Source organism: Mesocricetus auratus, unplaced genomic scaffold (genome assembly GCF_017639785.1).
Source record: "Mesocricetus auratus isolate SY011 unplaced genomic scaffold, BCM_Maur_2.0 Super-Scaffold_100676, whole genome shotgun sequence".
NCBI lineage: Eukaryota > Metazoa > Chordata > Mammalia > Rodentia > Cricetidae > Mesocricetus > Mesocricetus auratus.
In genome coordinates, this window is record NW_024429266.1 from 176835780 (window position 1) to 176854514 (window position 18735).

Below are 18735 nucleotides of genomic sequence, written 5' to 3' on the forward strand. Positions count from 1 at the left end.
GTGTCGCCCCTGGTTCTCCATAACCACCGTCATTAGCCTGAGCATGGCTTTATGTGAACCTGCCGTTGCGTTGGTGTCTTCTGCCCCCCCCCCCCCCCCATCTGGACCACACAGGCTCTGGCTGTCACCACCACCACCACGCACCCAGGCTCTGGCTGTCCCCTGAGTGTGCCCAGCAAGTACATCATCGTCACAGAGCCTTTGCATGTACTGCCCCACCAATGTCACCCCTTAGAGAAGGTGTTTCTGACAACCCCACCTACAGCACCAGCCTTTGACCCTGCCCCACAACCCTAGCGTAGTTTTTTTTTTTTTTATTTATTTTGCAGCCATCATGAGTGCTGAGTCACTGCACCTGACCACCTCGACTTGATTTTCTCTCTCACTGAGAAACAAGCTCCAGGGGTGGCCATTTGTCCACACTATTTACTATACCTTCAGCAGTCCAGGGCACACAGTAACACCACACACCTGGCAAACAATGACTAAGCAAATTTCCCCTTGAAAGCATCCCTTCTGAGAGGTTTGGAGAGCTGGCCAGACCCCCAGGCTGCCCTCGAGCTTGCCTAAGGGGGCGTCCCTCACCTTGCAGCAGGCCCAGGAAGACTCCAGGCTAGAACCCTGCAAGGCTCACGTGTTAGTAAGGTCGCAAGTGCAGTCCTGGTGGTCGACAGAAATTAGGACAAGACCAGCATGCCACAGAATCATAGGTGCTGTTGTAATACCTGCTGTGCCACACCAGGCAGGGGCGGCAGACCTTTAGGCTCCCTGTGAAGGTCCCATGGTGCCCCCAGGCTCTCCCAGCACCCGGTAATCTGGCTTTGGTCTCTACCTGTAGAGAACTGTCTAAGTCGTGGGGAGGTGGCTGGCCGACCCCTCACCCTGCAGGGTAAACATTTCCCTGCCTCCCACAGGCACATACATAAATACCAGGCTGGCAGCTGGGCCAGCCCCGCCTTCCGTGCTGTTTTCCTCTGAGAACCTTCCTAAGCGCTGCTATTTTGAGCTTTCCTGACAGTGATTGATGACTGGAGGAAACATTTAAAAGCAGCAGTTGGTGTCTGGGTTTGCCAGACAGCACAGGAGAAGAATCCACGGCACAGCACCCTCTTCCCAGTGACTGAGGGCTGGAGACGGGCTGTGACTGCTCACCTCTGGGTATTTCCTTTGGATTAGACAATCTTTTCTCATCCAGACCCTCGCCACCCTGTCTACTGACCCACAGGTAAGAGGAGGGACTGTCCTGTGGCTCGAGGCTTTTAAAATGGCATTTCTCACCCTGAGCTTCTACAGCCTGGCTACTGGATGGAGACCAGGGTGGTGGGTGCCACTGATGGCTGTGATAATATGGTGTTTGCCCAAGGCTTTCGTGTTTACAAAGAACTCACAGGCTGTGGTGTCAAAGCTATGATTTCATGCATTTCCCACAATATTCCTGCCAGTGGGCTGTTCATAACCCTGTTTTTCGGATGGGTGAGTAGAGGTTTGGAGAGGTGACATTGCCAAAGGTCTCTAGGTCATTAAGTGATGGATGGGTTTTAAACCTGGGTGTCCTCAGATCACACTTTAGTACCCTCAATTCTCTTATCTGTTCATTCTCTGATTTAAAGTTTAAAATTAATTTATTTTACTCTCTTTGTGTGTGTGTGTATATATGTGTGTGTGTGTATTTTTCCTACACAAATGTATGTGTACTATATACTTGTCCATCAGATTTCCTGGAACTGAGTTTATAGAAGGTTTGAGCCACCAAGTATGTGCTAGGAATTGAACTCAGGTCCTCTGCCAGAATAATCACCGAGCAATCTCTCCAGCCCCGATTATCTGGGCATCCTTAAACTACCCTAGTGATGAAGTCTTAGCATATGGGTTTTGATGTTAACAGGAAGGAAGAGCTGGGGAACGACCCTGGTCTCAGACTCACACGTTTCTTACTGCTTTTCGGGTACCCGAGTCCTACATAGCTTCTATAGTGATCGGGAGGAAGCAGAAGGATGTCGGGAGGGTGTCAGGATAGCATGGTAGTCTACCATTTTCTCTTGACCAACAGCTTGTTTTTGCTTTGTTAGCAGCAATGAGGTCCAGGCTTCTGCTGCCCGTGCCACACTTGCCGACGATTCGGGAAACTTCTGAAGAGTTACCACATGGGGCATCTGGACAGGAACCCCCAACTTCTCCCAGCCTGGATGACTATGTTAGGTCTATTTGCCAGCTGGCACAGCCCACCTCAGTGCTGGACAAGGTCATAGTCCGGAGCCGACCTCATAGACCCTCCCGGCCAGCCTGGACTAGAGAGAAGAGGTGCCAGGCTGAGTCTCTAGCAGATAGTTCTCTTTGCGCCAGGGGCCTACAGCCCCTGCTGCCCTCTCCTGGCACTGACAACCCTCTGGACTGGCTCTTCGGGAAGTCCCAGGAAGAGCAGGCAGACAGAAGAGATCCGCCCAATGGGCCAGGCTCTTCTCATCACTCGGGTGTGCACAGACAGAAGGAGCACACGGGGAGGCTCTGTGAGGTCAGGCTACCTGAGTACTCTCCAGGAAGAAAATCGGGGCCTAGGCAGCAGACGTCCAACCGGAAAAGCTGGACTTCCGGAAAGTCTCAGCAGGCCTTAGCAGCTGTCTCCCGCCCTCGCCCCAGCAGAATTCTCAGCACGCTCTGCCTGCACCTGCCGGTGATCCGTGAACTCTAACCCCTCTCCAGACAAAGCTCATAAAGACTATGGTGGGCCCCTATGCCCCCCAGCCTCCCTCTCCTGAAGACACCTGCCGACAGGTCTGCAGGGACTGGGCAATTCCTAGTGAGACCCACTGCCAGTCTGCCTCCGACAACCCGACTAGAACCATCTGCTTGTGACTGGCTGGCTGGTGACCTTGTAGGAGTGACTTAGTGTCTCTGTTCCTTGGGCTTATCATGGTTGAAATGGCTGTGAGAGGAGTGACCACTTCCTGGACTGTGCTAGTGAGGAAATACGTGCTGTACTCTGGGTGGCTGTCAGTCTCACGTGAAACCAAGAGTCAAGGGCCGGGGGCGGAGGCCGTGGGGGGGGGCAGTCTCAGCTCCCTAAAGCAGTGGTTCCCAAACGTTCTAATGCTGTTACCCTCTAATACAGTTCCTCGTGTTGTGGTGACCCCAACCATAAAATTATTTTTGTTCCTACTGAAATTTTGCTGTCCGTGTTTTCTGATGGCTTTAGGTGACCTCCGTGATAGGGTTGTTTGACCCCCAAAAGGGTTGCAACCCACAGATTGAGAACAACCATCCAAAAGGCTCCCAGGTAAGGGCCTGGCCTCCAGCCTCCACCTTGAGGCACACATTTCCTGAGGCCCAGCAGAATACACAAGGTCTCAGCAGATGTACCACCGTGCTTGCTAGGGACTGTCACCTGGGCACGTGGGGAACCTGCTGTCTTGGCTGCAGTGCCCAGACCTCATTGTAACAACAGACACATGCTCAGGGCCACAACCGAATCCACAGCGCACAGTCTAGAGGCTGCCACACGCCTGGAACTGGTGGCCTGATGGCTACTTGTCCTTTGGTGTACCCGCCATCTTCACCCGAGTGCCTGTTACAGGAAGGGGCTCCCAGCAGGAAGTTGTCCAACCACCTTGTTCTAGCTGAGTCCAGATGTCCTAAGGCACTGGAAATCCAGGCCAGCGCTGGGTCCCCACAGCCCAGAGAGGGCCAGCTCCCGGGGGTCATTTGATGGGGAGTCTGGGTTGGGAGAATTTCCTTTCTCAGAGAGGCAGGTGTGTTCCCAGAGAGCAGAAAAGAGTCAGGAATCAAGGCCTGGCACCAGTTCCCTTGTCCTGGGCTGGAGCCTGCTGGCCACACTCAGGATGGAAGGGCCCAGGACAGAAGGACAAAGCTGGGGCTGCATCTGGGTTTGCTCGGTGCACTGCCAAACACACACACACACACACACACACACACACACACACACACACACACGCTGTGTGTGTGTGTGTGTGTGATTTTAACCTCTTTGTTGTCTTCTTTTGCATGTACTTTTTCTCAGAAACAGAATGTAAGCCACATACCCAAAAGAAAATGTTTCAGACAAGCAGTCTATTCAGTTTTCTTAGTCATAAAATCGGGACACCCTTAGCAGGACTGGGAAAGCCGGATAAGTGGGCATGGACAGAGGCAGTTTACTTCTGTCAGCCTGCTGGGCTCCTCAGTAGCCTCAACTTGGCCTCCCAGAAGGCATCCTTTAGGCAAAATGTCCCCATGTGTGACAGGAAGGCTGACCTACTGCAGAGTGTGCACCTGTCCGGGCAAGGCTTGCTTCACCCTGCCCGGTCGAAAGCTGGGCAGGAGGGAGCCACGTGGCGATTGGCGTGGCACTTGTGGATGTCCCACATGCTCAGAAGTCATGCTACTGCACAGGCACGGAACTTGCTCCAATATTCCCTGATGTGAACGATGCTAATTGTTAAGAAGGTGCTCCAGGGTTCCAAGAGAGGGGGCAGTCCAACCCTTCTAGGGAAGTAAGATTGTTTCACACACTGTACTCTAGTACTGCAGAACTGGATGCAGTGTGGCACATGGCCACCAGGGGGTGACTGTTAACCACTAAAGGTTTAGTGGTTGGGAAAACCCAGGTCTGACGCCCTGGGTGGGGTTAGTACAAGTCTGCTTACACGGATAGGTTTATACGTCAGCATTTCCAGAAAGCCACCAATTTCAAAAGGTACTGCTTGTTCTTAGAAGTTACACTTTTCATTGTGACGGAAGCAAAATTACCCCAAAAGCAGTTTTACAGTAACCTGGCTGACCATCTTCCACAGAACAGAATTGCTCTCCCTAGTTCGTAGTAATTGGGAGAAAGGTCATTGGGAAACAGTTGTCCCAGGTTGTGGCTCCACCCACAAACATACCTCATCTCTCTACAGGCATCCTACGTTCAGTGAAGGGTTGTCTCCAAACTGTACACCTAGTCTGTAGTTGCTATCAGAAGGGCTTATGGCCACTAGGAGGGTCTCTTCCAGGGCACACCCAAGTGGTGAGTGCTTCAGCAACTTGAAGGTTTAGCCTGGGGATCAAGAGTAACAAACTTCCGGGTGTCTGAGAGCTGTTCAGTGAGACCCAATTCAGGCCTCCAACGAATTCTAAACCTGGAGTGGTGCCAGCCTGCCTCAATTACTCCATGCCCTGTGACTTGAACTGTGCCCTCCAGGAAGGAGGAGGGGAGGGTCAAGAGGTTCTAAGTAAACAAACTGTATGACTGGGAAAGCTGAAACTCAAGATTCACAAGGGCCTCCCCAGGGTTATAGATGCAGTAAACAGCTCCTGGGAAGGAGACTCACCAGCCAGCTGCAGAGGGGTGAGCCTTCCCTCCCTATAAGTCGTGTAGAGCTTCTAAGGGTGCAGCTTCCATGAACTGTCATTCCTGAGGGGGGGGGCTCTGGCTGCTTTTGAGTCATCCCCGCTCCTGTAAGTAACCACTCACCGGTACTCCTGTTAGGACTCCCTAACAGGTTCATCACACTGGACGTTGTTGGGGAATATTATCTTAAGGTGTGCTCCTTTTGTTTATGCTGCATTTGTTTAGCTCTGTAAAGCTGTGTTACCGTGCCTGTCTAAAATGCCTGGTGTTCTAGTAAAGAGCTGAATGCCCAATAGCGAGGCAGGAGAGAGAAACAGGCAGGGCTGCCAGGCAGAGAGTATAAATATGAGGAGAAAAGGAGGTCTTGGAAAGAGATGGAAGGAGGAGGACTCCAGGGGCCAGCCACCCTGGTACACACCCAGTGTCCAGCTACCCAGCCACCCTGCTGCACACCCAGACACAGAATAAGAAGGAATAGAGAAGGATTAAAAACTCCGAGGCCAAAGGTAGACAGGACAATTTAAGAAAAGCTGCCAAGAAACAAGCCAAGTTAAGGCCGACATTCACAACTAAGAATAAGCTTCCATGTGTAGTTTATTTGGGAGCTGTGTAGTGGGCCTCACAAAAAAGCCAAAAGAGTAAAACATCACACAACAGGACAACGGTATAATTGTTACTTGGTCTATAGTGGATTCTTTTTCTGGGGTGAGAAGCCATGTGTACTCGCTGTATCTCCCCAGGAAAAGTTGCTAAAACAATACAACTAGGAGCAACTTCTGAGGGCCTCATTTTTCTCTTCAGGAACAGGTCCATGGTAATAATTAGAAGAAAGGCAAAGTGGTCAGTATATCTGACTTCCCCTGGGAACTGTAGCTTCCTCCATCTGCCTGTCCTTGTGATGCCTAAGAACAGGCGTTCTGGGCGTGTCCTACAGTGAGTGCTTGGGACATGGGGTCCCGGATGGTCAACTGCAGGTCGGAGACCCTTGCACTGGGTGGCAGGCGAATCACAGGGACTGTGATGTTCAGTGGGCATGGGCACCCCAGGGGCCAATCATGCCAAAACGCCAGAATTCTGGGATTCTGGTTGTGCAGGCTTGCTTCTATGACGGTTGTTACCTTGAAGAAGCACACGCTTCCTCAGACTGCCCACTCTGAGTCTGTTAATACTGCAGAAGGTTTCTGAAAGATATCTATTTCCTTGTTCTACAGAGGTCAGGTCAGTTTGCACCAAGGGCTTGGTTAGAAAGACAAAACCCCTCCTGTGGTTAGTTAGCTCTCTGCCAGGAGGAGAGGCCGTTAGGGATGAATTCTGCCAGCCGCACAGTTCGCTGATTTTCAATCTGGACTGTCCCCCACAAAACCCATGACATGCTCAGCTGCACAGTTCACTGATTTTCAATCTGGACTGTCCCCCACAAAACCCATGACATGCTCAGGGCTGTCTAGCCCCACCCCACAAGCCGCCCCCACAGAAAGGATTGCCTTGGGGAATGCCCAGTGACAAGATCAGGGTCTTGTCATGTAGCTCAGGCTGACTTGAAACTTATCAGGTGACACAGGCTGGCTGTGAACTCATGACAATCCTCCTGCATCAGCTTCTGAGTGCCAGCATTAGAGGAGTGTGTTATTTGTTCTCAAACTTGACCTTCTATCAGAATGCCCTGAAAAATTTGCTAAAACATTAATGGGAGAAATTTTTTCTCCGTGTGTGTGTGTGTGTGTGCGCGTGTGCGCGCGCGTGTGCATGAATGGACATCCAAACATGAAAGATTTCTGTTTCCAGTCAGTTCCCTAGTGATACTGAGGATGTTGACACAAGGGCCACAGCAGAGAACCACCTCAGCCTTAGTAACATCAGTTCCAGAAACACCCAAAGCCAAGAAAGGGAAACCCAGCCAAGACCCACTCCCATACCCTGTGCCTGTGCCAGGGACCTGGGGTGGGCACAAATCCCTCACTTTAGTGGCACAGACCAAAGCCGAGACCTCTCTAAGCCATCTGTCTGCCTCCCTCTCTTGCTGCCAATCACACTGGAGCTTGTGACATAGGATCCTTCTCTCCTGCATGGCCCAGGCCTACACCCGCCCAGCTGTGTACGGCGTCTGACCTGGTATCTGCAGAACCAAGTGGGGCCCGGTCCCCGCTCCCAGGAGTCCATCCACGTTGGTGAGAACTGAGCCAGTGGAACCTAAGATGGCAGGGGTGTAGGACAGGAGCCAGGCCAGAGCAGTAAGAGGTATGTGGAGCAGGCAGGGGCTTTTGTTAGAGATGTCATAAGTGACCCCGGCCCTGCGTGGACTAGGAACCTGCAGCCTCTCCCACTCTATGTAAGTAGAGGTATCAAACAGTGCTGTCCTGGCCCATGGCCTGCCATGGTGCCTGCTTGACACTGTTTGGCCGGCTCTAGTCTTGTACCACAGAAGGTTGAGGGCTGATAAATCCACAGGATGAGGGACGTTCAGGAACCCAGCAGCTACCACCTGGCAGAGGCCTCTGTGAGTTTCTGCTGTCCCACTGAGAGATGGAACATACCCAGGAGCCAACTGGATCTCAACTATAGAAATCCCCTCAAATAAAACTATCACCCTTCTCATCAGACCATAAAATCTACAGGACTAGACTTAACTGAGGAACCCTTGTGAGGTTATGGATGGTGGAAGTCCAAGTAAGGCTCCATTTGCCCTCAGGTAGATCCCAGCCTGGACCCTGCTAGAGACTCCCTGGGGTGTTTCAAGGTTTACAAAATCCCTCATGAATTCCAGATATCTAGTCTCTTCTGAAAAACCAGTCCCGCCAGGGCCACATTCCCACACTGTAACCATGGGTGACTGTCACCTTTAACTAGGACCCACTCCCCATATGCCCCTTGTCATATGAGCTTGTGCCCCAAGATTAGTCGAGACACCACTTCTCAGGAGAGGGTGTCTCTGTGAATGGGGACAGGTGAGAAGGCTCAGGACACCTGGCTGGGCTGGTCAGGCAAAGCCTGTGTGTGGCAAACTCATTAAACTGCATGTCAAGAATGCCTCCTTCAAAGCATGGACTAAGTGGGAGCTAATATGCCGTGGTCTGTGACATGTGAGAGGAGACAGAGGACCAAACCCCCTCCACCCTCTCACCGAGTGGTGTGAAGGTCAGAGGAAGCAGGAGCAGACAGGCCCCCAGACTTCACACACGCTCGGCACTGCGTGGGTAGAGGCGATTTGCTTGCTAGGAACCCTCACAGGAACACCCCAACCCTGCCTGTTGGTAGCCTGGCTCTTGACCAGGACGTTTGACAAGATCCAAACCGGCACACACGGAGCATGAAGGGGCTAGGCTGCACAACTCCCCTGGAAACAACGGGTGCACACCTCAGCAGCACACATGCAAGCCAAGCAAACGATGACCCTACAAGCACAGAGCGTTATAGGTCTCACCTCACGGTGTCTTAGCTGGAAGCTCCTGCCCTCATGGTAGCAGTTGTAGGTTTTGAGCAGGCTCAACAGTTCTGACCTAAAAAGACACAGACACATGTGCACACTTGAGGAGTTATGGCATTGCCACCACAGACCTCACTTTCTTCATCTGCAAAATAAGTGTAGAAGTGTACGTTTTTGCCAACCACATCCAGTCACCCGAGAGACCTGATTGTCCCATCACGACACTTGCTCTTTCATCTTCCAGCAGCCTCTGCATCTGGGCCCTTGTATGAGCTGGAAGAGGAGGGTAGTCAAGGTGCGGTGCTGACTAGGAAACAAAATTCCCAGGGAGGTTCCCATCCCACAGGCAATGCCTAAGGTATGTATACATTCACTGTTTCTCTGAGCACCTAGGGTATGTTTACATGTCCACTATTGCTCTGAGCACCTAGGGTATGTATACATGTTCACTATTGCTCTGAGCATCTAGGGTGTGGACACACATTCACTATTGCTCTGAGCTCCTAAGGTGTGTATACACATTCACTGTTTCTCTGAGCACCTAGCGTATGTTTACACGTCCACTATTGCTATGATCACCTAGGGTGTGTACACACATTCACTATTGCTCTGAGCACCTAGGGTGTGGACACACATTCACTATTGCTCTGAGCACCTAGGGTGTGTATACACATTCACTGTTTCTCTGAGCACCTAGGGTATGTTTACATGTCCACTATTGCTATGATCACCTAGGGTGTGTACACACATTCACTATTGCTCTGAGCACCTAGGGTGTGGACACACATTCACTATTGCTCTGAGCTCCTAGGGTGTGTTTACATGTCCACTATTGCTATGATCACCTAGGGTGTGTACACACATTCACTGTTTCTCTGAGCACCTAGGGTATGTTTACATGTCCACTATTGCTCTGAGCACCTAGGGTGTGTATACACATTCACTGTTTCTCTGAGCACCTAGGGTATGTTTACATGTCCACTATTGCTATGATCACCTAGGGTGTGTACACACATTCACTATTGCTCTGAGCACCTAGGGTGTGGACACACATTCACTATTGCTCTGAGCTCCTAGGGTGTGTTTACATGTCCACTATTGCTATGATCACCTAGGGTGTGTACACACATTCACTGTTTCTCTGAGCACCTAGGGTATGTTTACATGTTCACTATTGCTCTGAGCACCTAGGGTGTGTATACATGTCTACTATTGCTATGATCACCTAGGGTGTGTATACACATTCACTATTGCTCTGAGCACCTAGGGTGTGTATACACATTCACTATTGCTCTGAGCACCTAGGGTGTGTATACATATTCACTATTGCTCTGAGCACCTAGGGTGTGTATACACATTCACTATTGCTCTGAGCACCTAGGGTGTGTATACACATTCACTATTGCTATGATCACCTGGGCTGTGTATACACATTCACTATTGCTCTGAGCACCTAGGGTGTGTACACACATTCACTGTTTCTCTGAGCACCTAGGGTGTGTATACACATTCACTATTGCTATGATCACCTGGGCTGTGTATACACATTCACTATTGCTCTGAGCACCTAGGGTGTGTACACACATTCACTATTGCTCTGAGCACCTAGGGTGTGTATACACATTCATTATTGCTCTGAGCACCTAGGGTGTGTACACACATTCACTATTGCTAAGAGCAGTGCTCACATCCTCCCTTGGCTCTCCTCTGAACTGTTGCCTCCAAAGACCTCAGTGGCTTGGATTACCAGCTGCTGTGGGACCACAAGAAACGTGGGACTGCCTTATTTGTGTCTTGACTGTCCAGAGGTACAATCCTGGGATGAGGGTGACAGAGCCCAAGCAGGCCACTCTGCCCGAAGACTTTCTCCCAGCACACTGGGAAGTCATAGTGCCCTAGGAATGGTCAGGACAAGAGAAATAAGTGTATCATTGGTACTGGCTGGGGATTATGGGGTGTGAGACACGCAGGTGATGTTCAACCTCCCGGTAGGTTGAAAGGGAAGAAAGGCAGGTAAATTAGCATGGCATGAGTTCCAGAATGCTTTCCTATCAACATGGAATCAGTGCGGGGTGGTACATTATTGTGTGTGAAGTAGTTGTTACCTAGTGTATGTTCTGTCCTCCTGGCCTTGGTCCCCTGCTGGACCCCAGTGCTCTGTCAGCTTCCCCACACCCCCCACACACAAAGTCAAAAGAGGACAGTGGCATTCTGGGGCTCAGGCGGGTGTGTGTCCTGTGTATGATGTGGAGATGCTGGAAACCAACAGGGGCAACAAAGTGCAGCTTAGTGACAGCAGCAAGCCAGGGAAGGCTCCATCTTGCATTTGTCCTGTGCCCACACATAGCTAAAGGTTGGACACGCACGAAGTTATTGGGAAACACAGGTTATGTGAGGTTAATCAAGCCCGTGCGTAGAAAGTGTTCACACTCAGCACTCAAGATGCAAGATAAAATGGGGAGAAACTTTAAAAACAGAAATATGCCTCTCAGGTTGGCAAGATGGCTCAGCTCATCAGGTAAAGGTACCTCCTGCCAAGCCTGGTGAACTGACTTTGAACCCGGAGACCCGCACGGTGGAAGGACAGAATGTTTATCAAAAGTTGTCTTTTGACCTCCACCATAGTTGCTGTGGCAGGCATTCCCCCACCCCCAGAGACAGACAGAAAGACAGACAGACACACACACACACAAATATGTAAGAGAAAATATTCCAAGTAGTTTTTATGAGACAGCGTGAATAAAAATAAACAAAGTTAAAATAAACTACACCTTTTTCATTAAAACCCACAACCAGATTTTTAAGGTGTTTTATACAGTAAGAGTTTTCATATGATTCCAGTCTTTAAACAGATTAAATACTGTCACTGTAGAGCCCCATGGGCATCTCTTTCTTGCTTAACCCATATCCCGAAGAATACCTTGATCTCCACAGAAGGTTGCCCCCCAACAAAAGCACCTACCGCCGCCCCCAGGCACAGTGCCACATCTAAAGAGATCTACCACCCACATCGTGGCCTCCACAGGTGGTACGGAGCACCCCGGCACCCCAACACTGCCACTCACACTTACTTCAGAATAGACTTGCTGTCGCTGATGGGCACATGAGAACTGGATGAGCAATCTTCCTTCATCCTCAACTCTTGTCTTCAGACCCAGAAGTCACCTGTCAGAAAGATAACAAAGGGTGCTGTCTTAGTGAGGGCTTCCATTGCTGTGATGGAATACAAGAGACTTGGGGAGGAAAGGGTTCATTTGGCTTGTACTTCCATATCATTGTTTGTCATCGAAAGAAATCAGGACAGGGACACAAGCAGGGCAGGAAAATGGAGGCAGGAGCTGTTGCAGACAGAGGCCATGGAGGTATGCCATTTATTGGCTTGCTCCCCATGGCTTGTTCAGCCTTCCTCCTTATAGAACCCAGGATCACCAGCCCAGGGATGGCACCACTCACCATGAGCTAGGCCATCCCCATCAATCACTAGTTAAGAAAATGGCTTACAGATGGATCTTATGGAGGCATTTTCTCAGTTGAGGTTCCCACCTTTCAGATAACTCCAGCTTGTGTCAAGTTGACATGAAACTATCCAACTCAGATGTGCTGATGAGGGAGCCAGGAGGAGCCCCAGCCAGTGTTGTCCAGCACCCATAGCCCTGGTATTTTGTTTATCCACACTAGGGTCATACTTGTCCAAGGGCAGGGTGGTTAACGTTGCAAGTGTCAGGTCAAGGAGCTAGCTCACCTCCCTCTGGAAAGTTCAACAGGATCTCCAAGGTCCTGGATCAGTACCTAAGCATTTTAAGCCACATACTCATTTCTATTGGGTGAACATTCTAGACAATGGCTTATTCTAGGCTTTTCCCTACCCCTGTCCTCTCTCTTCCTTTCCAGATGAGCTGGGGCAGTGATCCATCAATGACTTTGGGGTCTATTCCCTTGGGCCAACTCTCCCAGTGGGGACTCGTCTGTATCACACTTATTCCTTCTGGTCTAGTCCTCACAGTAACACTATGAGGCACTAATCAATATTTACATTTTATGGTGAGAAAAAAGGACAGAGGTGAAACCCAAAGCCAACCAATGAACAGGAGTAAGGGACTCTTCAGACACAAGAGTCTGGGTGCCTGATCTTGGCCCCTCAACTCTTCCTCTCTATATCCTCTTGGCAAGTTCTTAACCCTTTAAGCCATGTGGAGCTGTGTCCAGCATCCAGTTTCTGTGGCAGACTCACATTTGAAGTTCTCTGTGTCTCCTTCCACCCAGGAAGCATGAGGGCCTTCAGGCTGCCCACATATTTTCATGGAAGATAAGTACAAGAACCTCTTTCTATCCTTCTAGCATCTTCTGAGTTATAGTTATCCCTAGCATATGCAGAAGTATGTTTCCTTCAGTGGGTTCCTGTAAAATGTACCACATCCTGAGATTGAAGGCCTTCTCAGCTTAGCTACACATCTGTCTGGGCTATGGCCACAACTTGTAGAGTTTTTGCTGAAAACAAAACTCACATGGATTCTTTTTCTGTCAGAAAATTCACAGGCTGAAGACTAATTTTACCAGATCCTAGCAATACAATATACCACTATTTCTTACTCAGTGGAGAATTTGCTCCCTTCCATTTGTCTTTGGTGTCTGAATAGACAGAATGGCTGTCAATTTAATAGCCACAATTATTAAGTCAAACAGGCAAAGCCATGGTTTCTTAACTCAAGCACTGACACTTTGACAGTGAGTCCAATGACAACAACAGCTACTAGGGGACTCTAACAGGCATCGTGCTCCTTGCAATGGCATTCAACTTAAAACTTACCAGCTATCTATTTCTAGAAGGTTCCACTTAATAATTTCAGATCAAAGCTGCCCCAGTTACAGAAAGTAGAGATAGACTAGAGCTACTGCTTCCTGATTGAGGGCCTCCCCGATCGATGGTCCTTTATATTTGCTGGACAGCAAGATGAAGCCCAGCACACCCTCAGTACTGATGCAAGTTCTACCCTTTATCTCTCTGGCCCATCCAATATGCTCCTCCTCTCCCTGCCTGATACCCACAAGATGAATATCATCCATGAATGGGCATTTGATTACAGAGGCAGGTAAATTACTGTTGGCCAGGAGAAATGCAAGGATGTGGGGGAGGTGGGCTTAATGGAAATTTTAGAACTCTGCCCACTCTAAAGAGAGACCAACCGTGGCCTGCAGAGAAGCCAGGAAGGACAGGCTTTAACCAACATAGTGACGCAGCACTGCCCCTTGGGATCAGAGATGGGGACTCCTGTGTATTCTTGTTGGCCCAGCAACAGGATTTTCAAAATAGAGCAAGGTTTTCTGTGCTTGGCTTGTGGAAAGAGTGAATGTTCTCCATATCTGGGTAGTTCCTTAAACTTGCCAGAGCAGAGAAGTGTTCTGCCCAGGGGAATGCCCTGTGTTGGGGTTTGTGGGTTGACACTGGTTCCACAAACATGCATAACAGTGAAAAGTTTTGAGCAAGCTCATGTCAGGAAGGGCTGCAGTAACTGCGGAATGATGAGAAGTGGGGTTTTCCCTTGCTGTCCCCTGCATCTTCAGCCAGCTTTTTCCCATTTTCTGCATGAAGCCCCAGCTTTGCCCAAGCTTGACACTCTATCCTCCCAGACGCCATTTGCTGTGTTGCAGGAAAGTCTTCCTCTCTGCCTGTCTTTACCTGCCCCAGGACACCAGTTGTAGAGCGAACCCTGGCCAGGGAAGGGTGAGATGGAGGAGTTTCCCACCTGTGGTCTCATCAATATTTATAATCCCGCTTGACTAAGTGATGCTCCCGGGGGCTCCAGCGCACAGTGGGGTTGTCACTGATGCCTCTGCTTCACCCCTTGTCTCTGGTACCAAGAACGGCTCAACACTTTATGGGGTGAAGTGAGTACAAGATTCATAGGCTCACCCACAAGTCAGCTCTTTCAGAGCTGTACATACATACAGCAGTATGTAAATCAGACTCATTCCTGTAATCCCAAGACAAGACAGGAGACTCACTGCAAATTGAAGTTTGGTGTGGCCTCCAGAGTAAGTCTCGGAAAGGGGATAGCTTAGTTAAGGGACGGTAGTCATAGAGCCCATTGAGAGTTGGCCTCTTCGAAGCATAGGTCTTCTTGATTACTCATAGGAAACCAGAAATCTAGGTTTTTAATGGGTCTATGCACCACTACTTAAAGTTGGGTGCTTCTCACAGGAACACTGGCTATTCCCAGAATAATTATGTAAAATGATTAGCAATCTTCCCAGCTCCCTGGATGTGGGACCATGTTACCAATTCTGGCCTTTCTGCTACAAAGGGACGTGTGTGGATCACCTTCCTGATGGCATTAGCAAGCAGTTTCCCAATGTCTACCCACAGTCACTCTAACATGAATGCACACATATTAAAAAATAGAAACCAGGATCTGCATTTGAGAGCAACTGGACAGCATTTCTCTCTCTGAACCTGGGCTTCCTCCTTTAATGTAATGTTTTCCAGTTCTGCCCATTTTCATGAGACTCCCCACACATGCTCTGGATTTTGGAAGCTATCATAAGTGATGCTCTCCCTTCTCTGGTTTCCTCCTTGGCAAGTCTGCTATGATTCTATAGGAAAATTACTGGCTTTGTGTGCTGACTTTTTATCCCATCACTTTTGTGAGAGTGTTTATTAGTTTGAGAGTTTTCTGAAGAGTCTTTAGTGTCCTTCAAGGACAGGGTCAAATTGTCTGTAACTGGGAACTAATTGGCTTCTTCCTTTCCAATTGATATCCCCCTTTCCCTTTCTCTTGTCTTACTGTTAGTTGGTACTCTTGTCTTGTTACAGATTTTACTGGAAATGCTCTCAATTTCCCCCATTTAGTACAGTGTTGGTTATGGTTTGTTTATCAAGGATTGGCCAACCTATTACAATTATTTCACAATAGTCAATGTTGTGAAAATGGCTATATTACCAAAGATTATGTGTATATTCAACACAATCCTCACTCAAATCTCAATGACATTCTTCACAAGATTAGAAAAAAATAATAATTCTAACATCGATATAGACAAAGATAGCCAAGGCAATCCTCAGCAGGATGAGCAGTGCTGAAGGTATAAATGTACCTGATCACAGTATATCACAGCCACTGAGCATGATCACAGTACATCACACAGTCACTGTGCTCATCACAGTATATCACACAGTCACCAAAGTTTGACAAAGGTGTCTGTCAAAACCACATTGAAGAAAAGACAGCTTGCCTCACAAATGTGCTGGGAAAATGAAACTCTCATGTGTAGAGAAGAACGACACTAGAACTTACTGTGAGCCCGCAACTTTTAAACTGCTAGAGAAAAATGAGTAAAACACCTCAAGTCCCAGACATAAGCAAGGACTTCCTGAAAACCTTTCCAACCACTTACGAAATAATCCCAAGAACTGACCTATGACACTACATGAAAAGGGAAATGGTAGAGCGAAGGGACCACCTACAGGATGAGGGAAAATCTCTGCCAGTTACACACAAATACACTGATGCCTAGAATACAGAAAGAAAGAAACAAAAACTTAAACACAGAAGTCCAAATCATCCAGTCAACACATGGCCTAATGAACTAGAAATATAAATGGTCCATACATACTTGAAAATGTATTCAACATCCTGGGCCCTTGGAAAAATGAAAATTAAAACTGCTTTAGAGTCAACTTACCCCAGTCAGAATGTCTGTCGTCAAGAAAACAAATGCTAGCAAGAATGTGGGAAAAGAAACTCATATACCACTGTGTGTGTGTGTGTGTGTGTGTGTGTGTGTGTGTGTGTGTGTGCACAAGAGGAGGCCAGACGCATCAAATCTAATTGAGCTGGAGTTACAGACAGTTGTGAGCTGTCCAACATGGGTCCTGGGAGCTGAACTCCAATCCTCAGCAAGAGCAGTATACACTCTTAACCACTGAACCCTCTACCTAGCCTCCCTAAATCTAAGTATCTTTAAACTAATTTTAGACTTATTTACTTAAATTTATATGTATGAATATCTTTCCTGCATGCATGCATGTATGTATGTGTGCATGCATGTATGTATGTGCACCACAGACATAGTATCCATGGAAGCCAGAAGAGGGTATCAGATCCTCTGGAAGTGGTGTTAACAAATGGTTGTGGCTCACCATGTGGGTGTGGGGAATCAAACCCGGGTCCCCTGGAAGAGCAGCCAATGCTTAAAGCTGCCGAGCCTTCTCTGCAGTCCCCCCAAATTCTTTCTTTTAAGAAAAAGAATCAGTGCCCGTCTATTTCCATAGTTAGCCAGAAAGCCACGTGTTCTAATGATGCTGAGTGATTCTGTGGCTCTGCATCCTTGACCCATCCACGGCGATATACACTTGGAAAGAGAAGTAGTCTCTACTGGGCTAAGACACTGGTGCTCCATGCATTTCTTACTATAGCAGTCAGGGTTAAATAGTGAATTTAAAAAAGAAAGATAAGAGGAAGAAACAAAGCATGGAACACACTTGCAAGACAAACAGTCTTAGCTATGGAACTTGTTTGTGGCTTTGGACTCATGCCCTCCTTAGTTTACAATAGCTTTATCTCCCTCAGAATGAGAATACTCCCTTTCTTTTACTATGCAGCAGGAGCACCTTTAAGTGGAATTGCCTTTAAGTCAGGCGGTGGCTGCTTATTAACGGAAAGGCCTTTCTAAGGGGCTCTGGGCTCGGAACTAAGACCTGGGTGGCTGCATATGCAATGGCTTGTCTTTTGAGCCTTGATTTTCCTATCTGTGCATTAAGAATATTGCCCACCTTGATTTTCCTATCTGTGCCCTAAGAATACTGCCCGCCAATGGCTTTGACATTTCCTCAGCTGCAGAACTCTTTATTCAAATGGGAAATTTATGCAGGTAAAGTTTAAGGGGACTGCTTTGGCTGACAGTAAGGCAGTTGGCAGGGAGCCCATCCACTAGATCGCTTAGGGTTTAGTGAGACACTGTCTTCCCCTGCTTCCTTCAGCAGGTCCCTGAGGACATGCCCCCGTAGCTGGTAGTATCTCTTGTTGTAGTGAGGTAGCATCAGGTGCTCAGAGGAGAAGGGGTAGAATGGGGAGGGGCTGGGTTTCTTATAGGGCAAACAAGCTTGACAGGGAAGGAGTATGCCCATACCATCCAAAGGAGGGCAAGGGGGCAGTAATCATGGGGTGGGGGGATGAGAAGGGGCAGTTTCAGCAAAACAGGCCCTTCCAACTTTCCATAGGCCATAGCTGTCATGGGGGAGGAGCCTTGGGTCCTTAGAAAAACATTCTCTGTACTAGAGCAACACGATATTTCGTTATTTCATTGTCCTCTTCAGCTATGAGGCCTTCAGTGAGTCACTTGTTTTCCCTGGCTGACAAATGCCTCCTCTCTGGGTGGTAGGGGGTACTCCCTGGGTGGTAGCATGTACTCCATCCCCACTGAGCCCCAGAGTTTGAGCTTTGCCATGTCTCATGGAATCCCCCCTTCTCATTCATTTAATCAGCCTTAAAGAAATGAAGATATTCTAGAGATACTTTGTGTGTTTCAATCTGACTATAGTACTATTGAAACAATGACCTCCAAATAAATGGGAATTTCCTCAGTAATCTCATGTTGGGAGAAGGAAAGGACAAATAGAGAGGAACTTGTCTCCCCAAAAGAGATTTCATATGGTCCTAATAACCTGTCACGCAACCTTACAAGATCAGACTGAAGCCCAGACAGGCTGGGTCAAAGGTGGGTGGGACCACATCTTAACCGGGACTGGGTAGATGAGCATACCCATGACCCACTATTTAAACTTCCACTGCCCTTCAGGATCCTGGAGGTGTTGTGGAATATTATTTTAACTAGGCAAAAGTGTGTTACATTTGTTTATGCTGTGGAATATTACTTTGATATGTGAAGGTGTTTACGTTATTTTCTGATGCCTTTGTTAACAATGTAGAGATGGGTCATATTTGCTTGTGCTGCATTTGTTTTACCTTGCCTGCCTAAGGCACCTGAT

The 18735-nt window shown here is 48.5% G+C and overlaps 2 protein-coding genes across 6 annotated transcripts in view; one reads left to right on the forward strand and one right to left on the reverse strand.

The window, feature by feature from the left end:
* Positions 1-18735, reverse strand: part of Rassf4 (Ras association domain family member 4) — a 36490-nt gene that overhangs the window by 12561 nt on the left and 5194 nt on the right. For 2 of the 4 annotated variants that reach the window (XM_005066092.4, XM_021224788.2), the window contains exons 2-3: positions 11822-11915; positions 8748-8823 (exon numbers count right to left, since the gene is read on the reverse strand). In XM_005066092.4, coding sequence (XP_005066149.1) covers positions 8748-8823; positions 11822-11883 — 138 coding nt within the window. In that variant the 5' untranslated portion in view covers positions 11884-11915. Of the gene's footprint in view, positions 1-725; positions 936-8747; positions 8824-11821; positions 11916-18735 lie in introns of those variants that run through there. The other 2 variants (XR_005873849.1, XM_040737762.1) reach the window with 1 other exon arrangement.
* On the forward strand, positions 1070-3162 carry Depp1 (DEPP1 autophagy regulator). Of its 2 annotated transcripts, none has more exons than XM_013110517.3 (2): positions 1070-1225; positions 2070-3162. In XM_013110517.3, exon 2 carries the CDS (start codon positions 2075-2077, stop codon positions 2687-2689), a length of 615 nt encoding a protein of 204 aa, XP_012965971.1. In that variant the 5' UTR covers positions 1070-1225; positions 2070-2074; the 3' UTR covers positions 2690-3162. The 2 variants fall into 2 exon arrangements, with proteins under 2 accessions (XP_012965971.1, XP_005066148.1); XM_005066091.4 differs by having other exon boundaries at positions 1072-1225; positions 2073-3162.

Bases quoted from the DNA above. Each gene is read 5' to 3' on its own strand.
- Depp1 (XM_013110517.3), top strand. From the start codon at position 2,075: ATGAGGTCCAGGCTTCTGCTGCCCGTGCCACACTTGCCGACGATTCGG.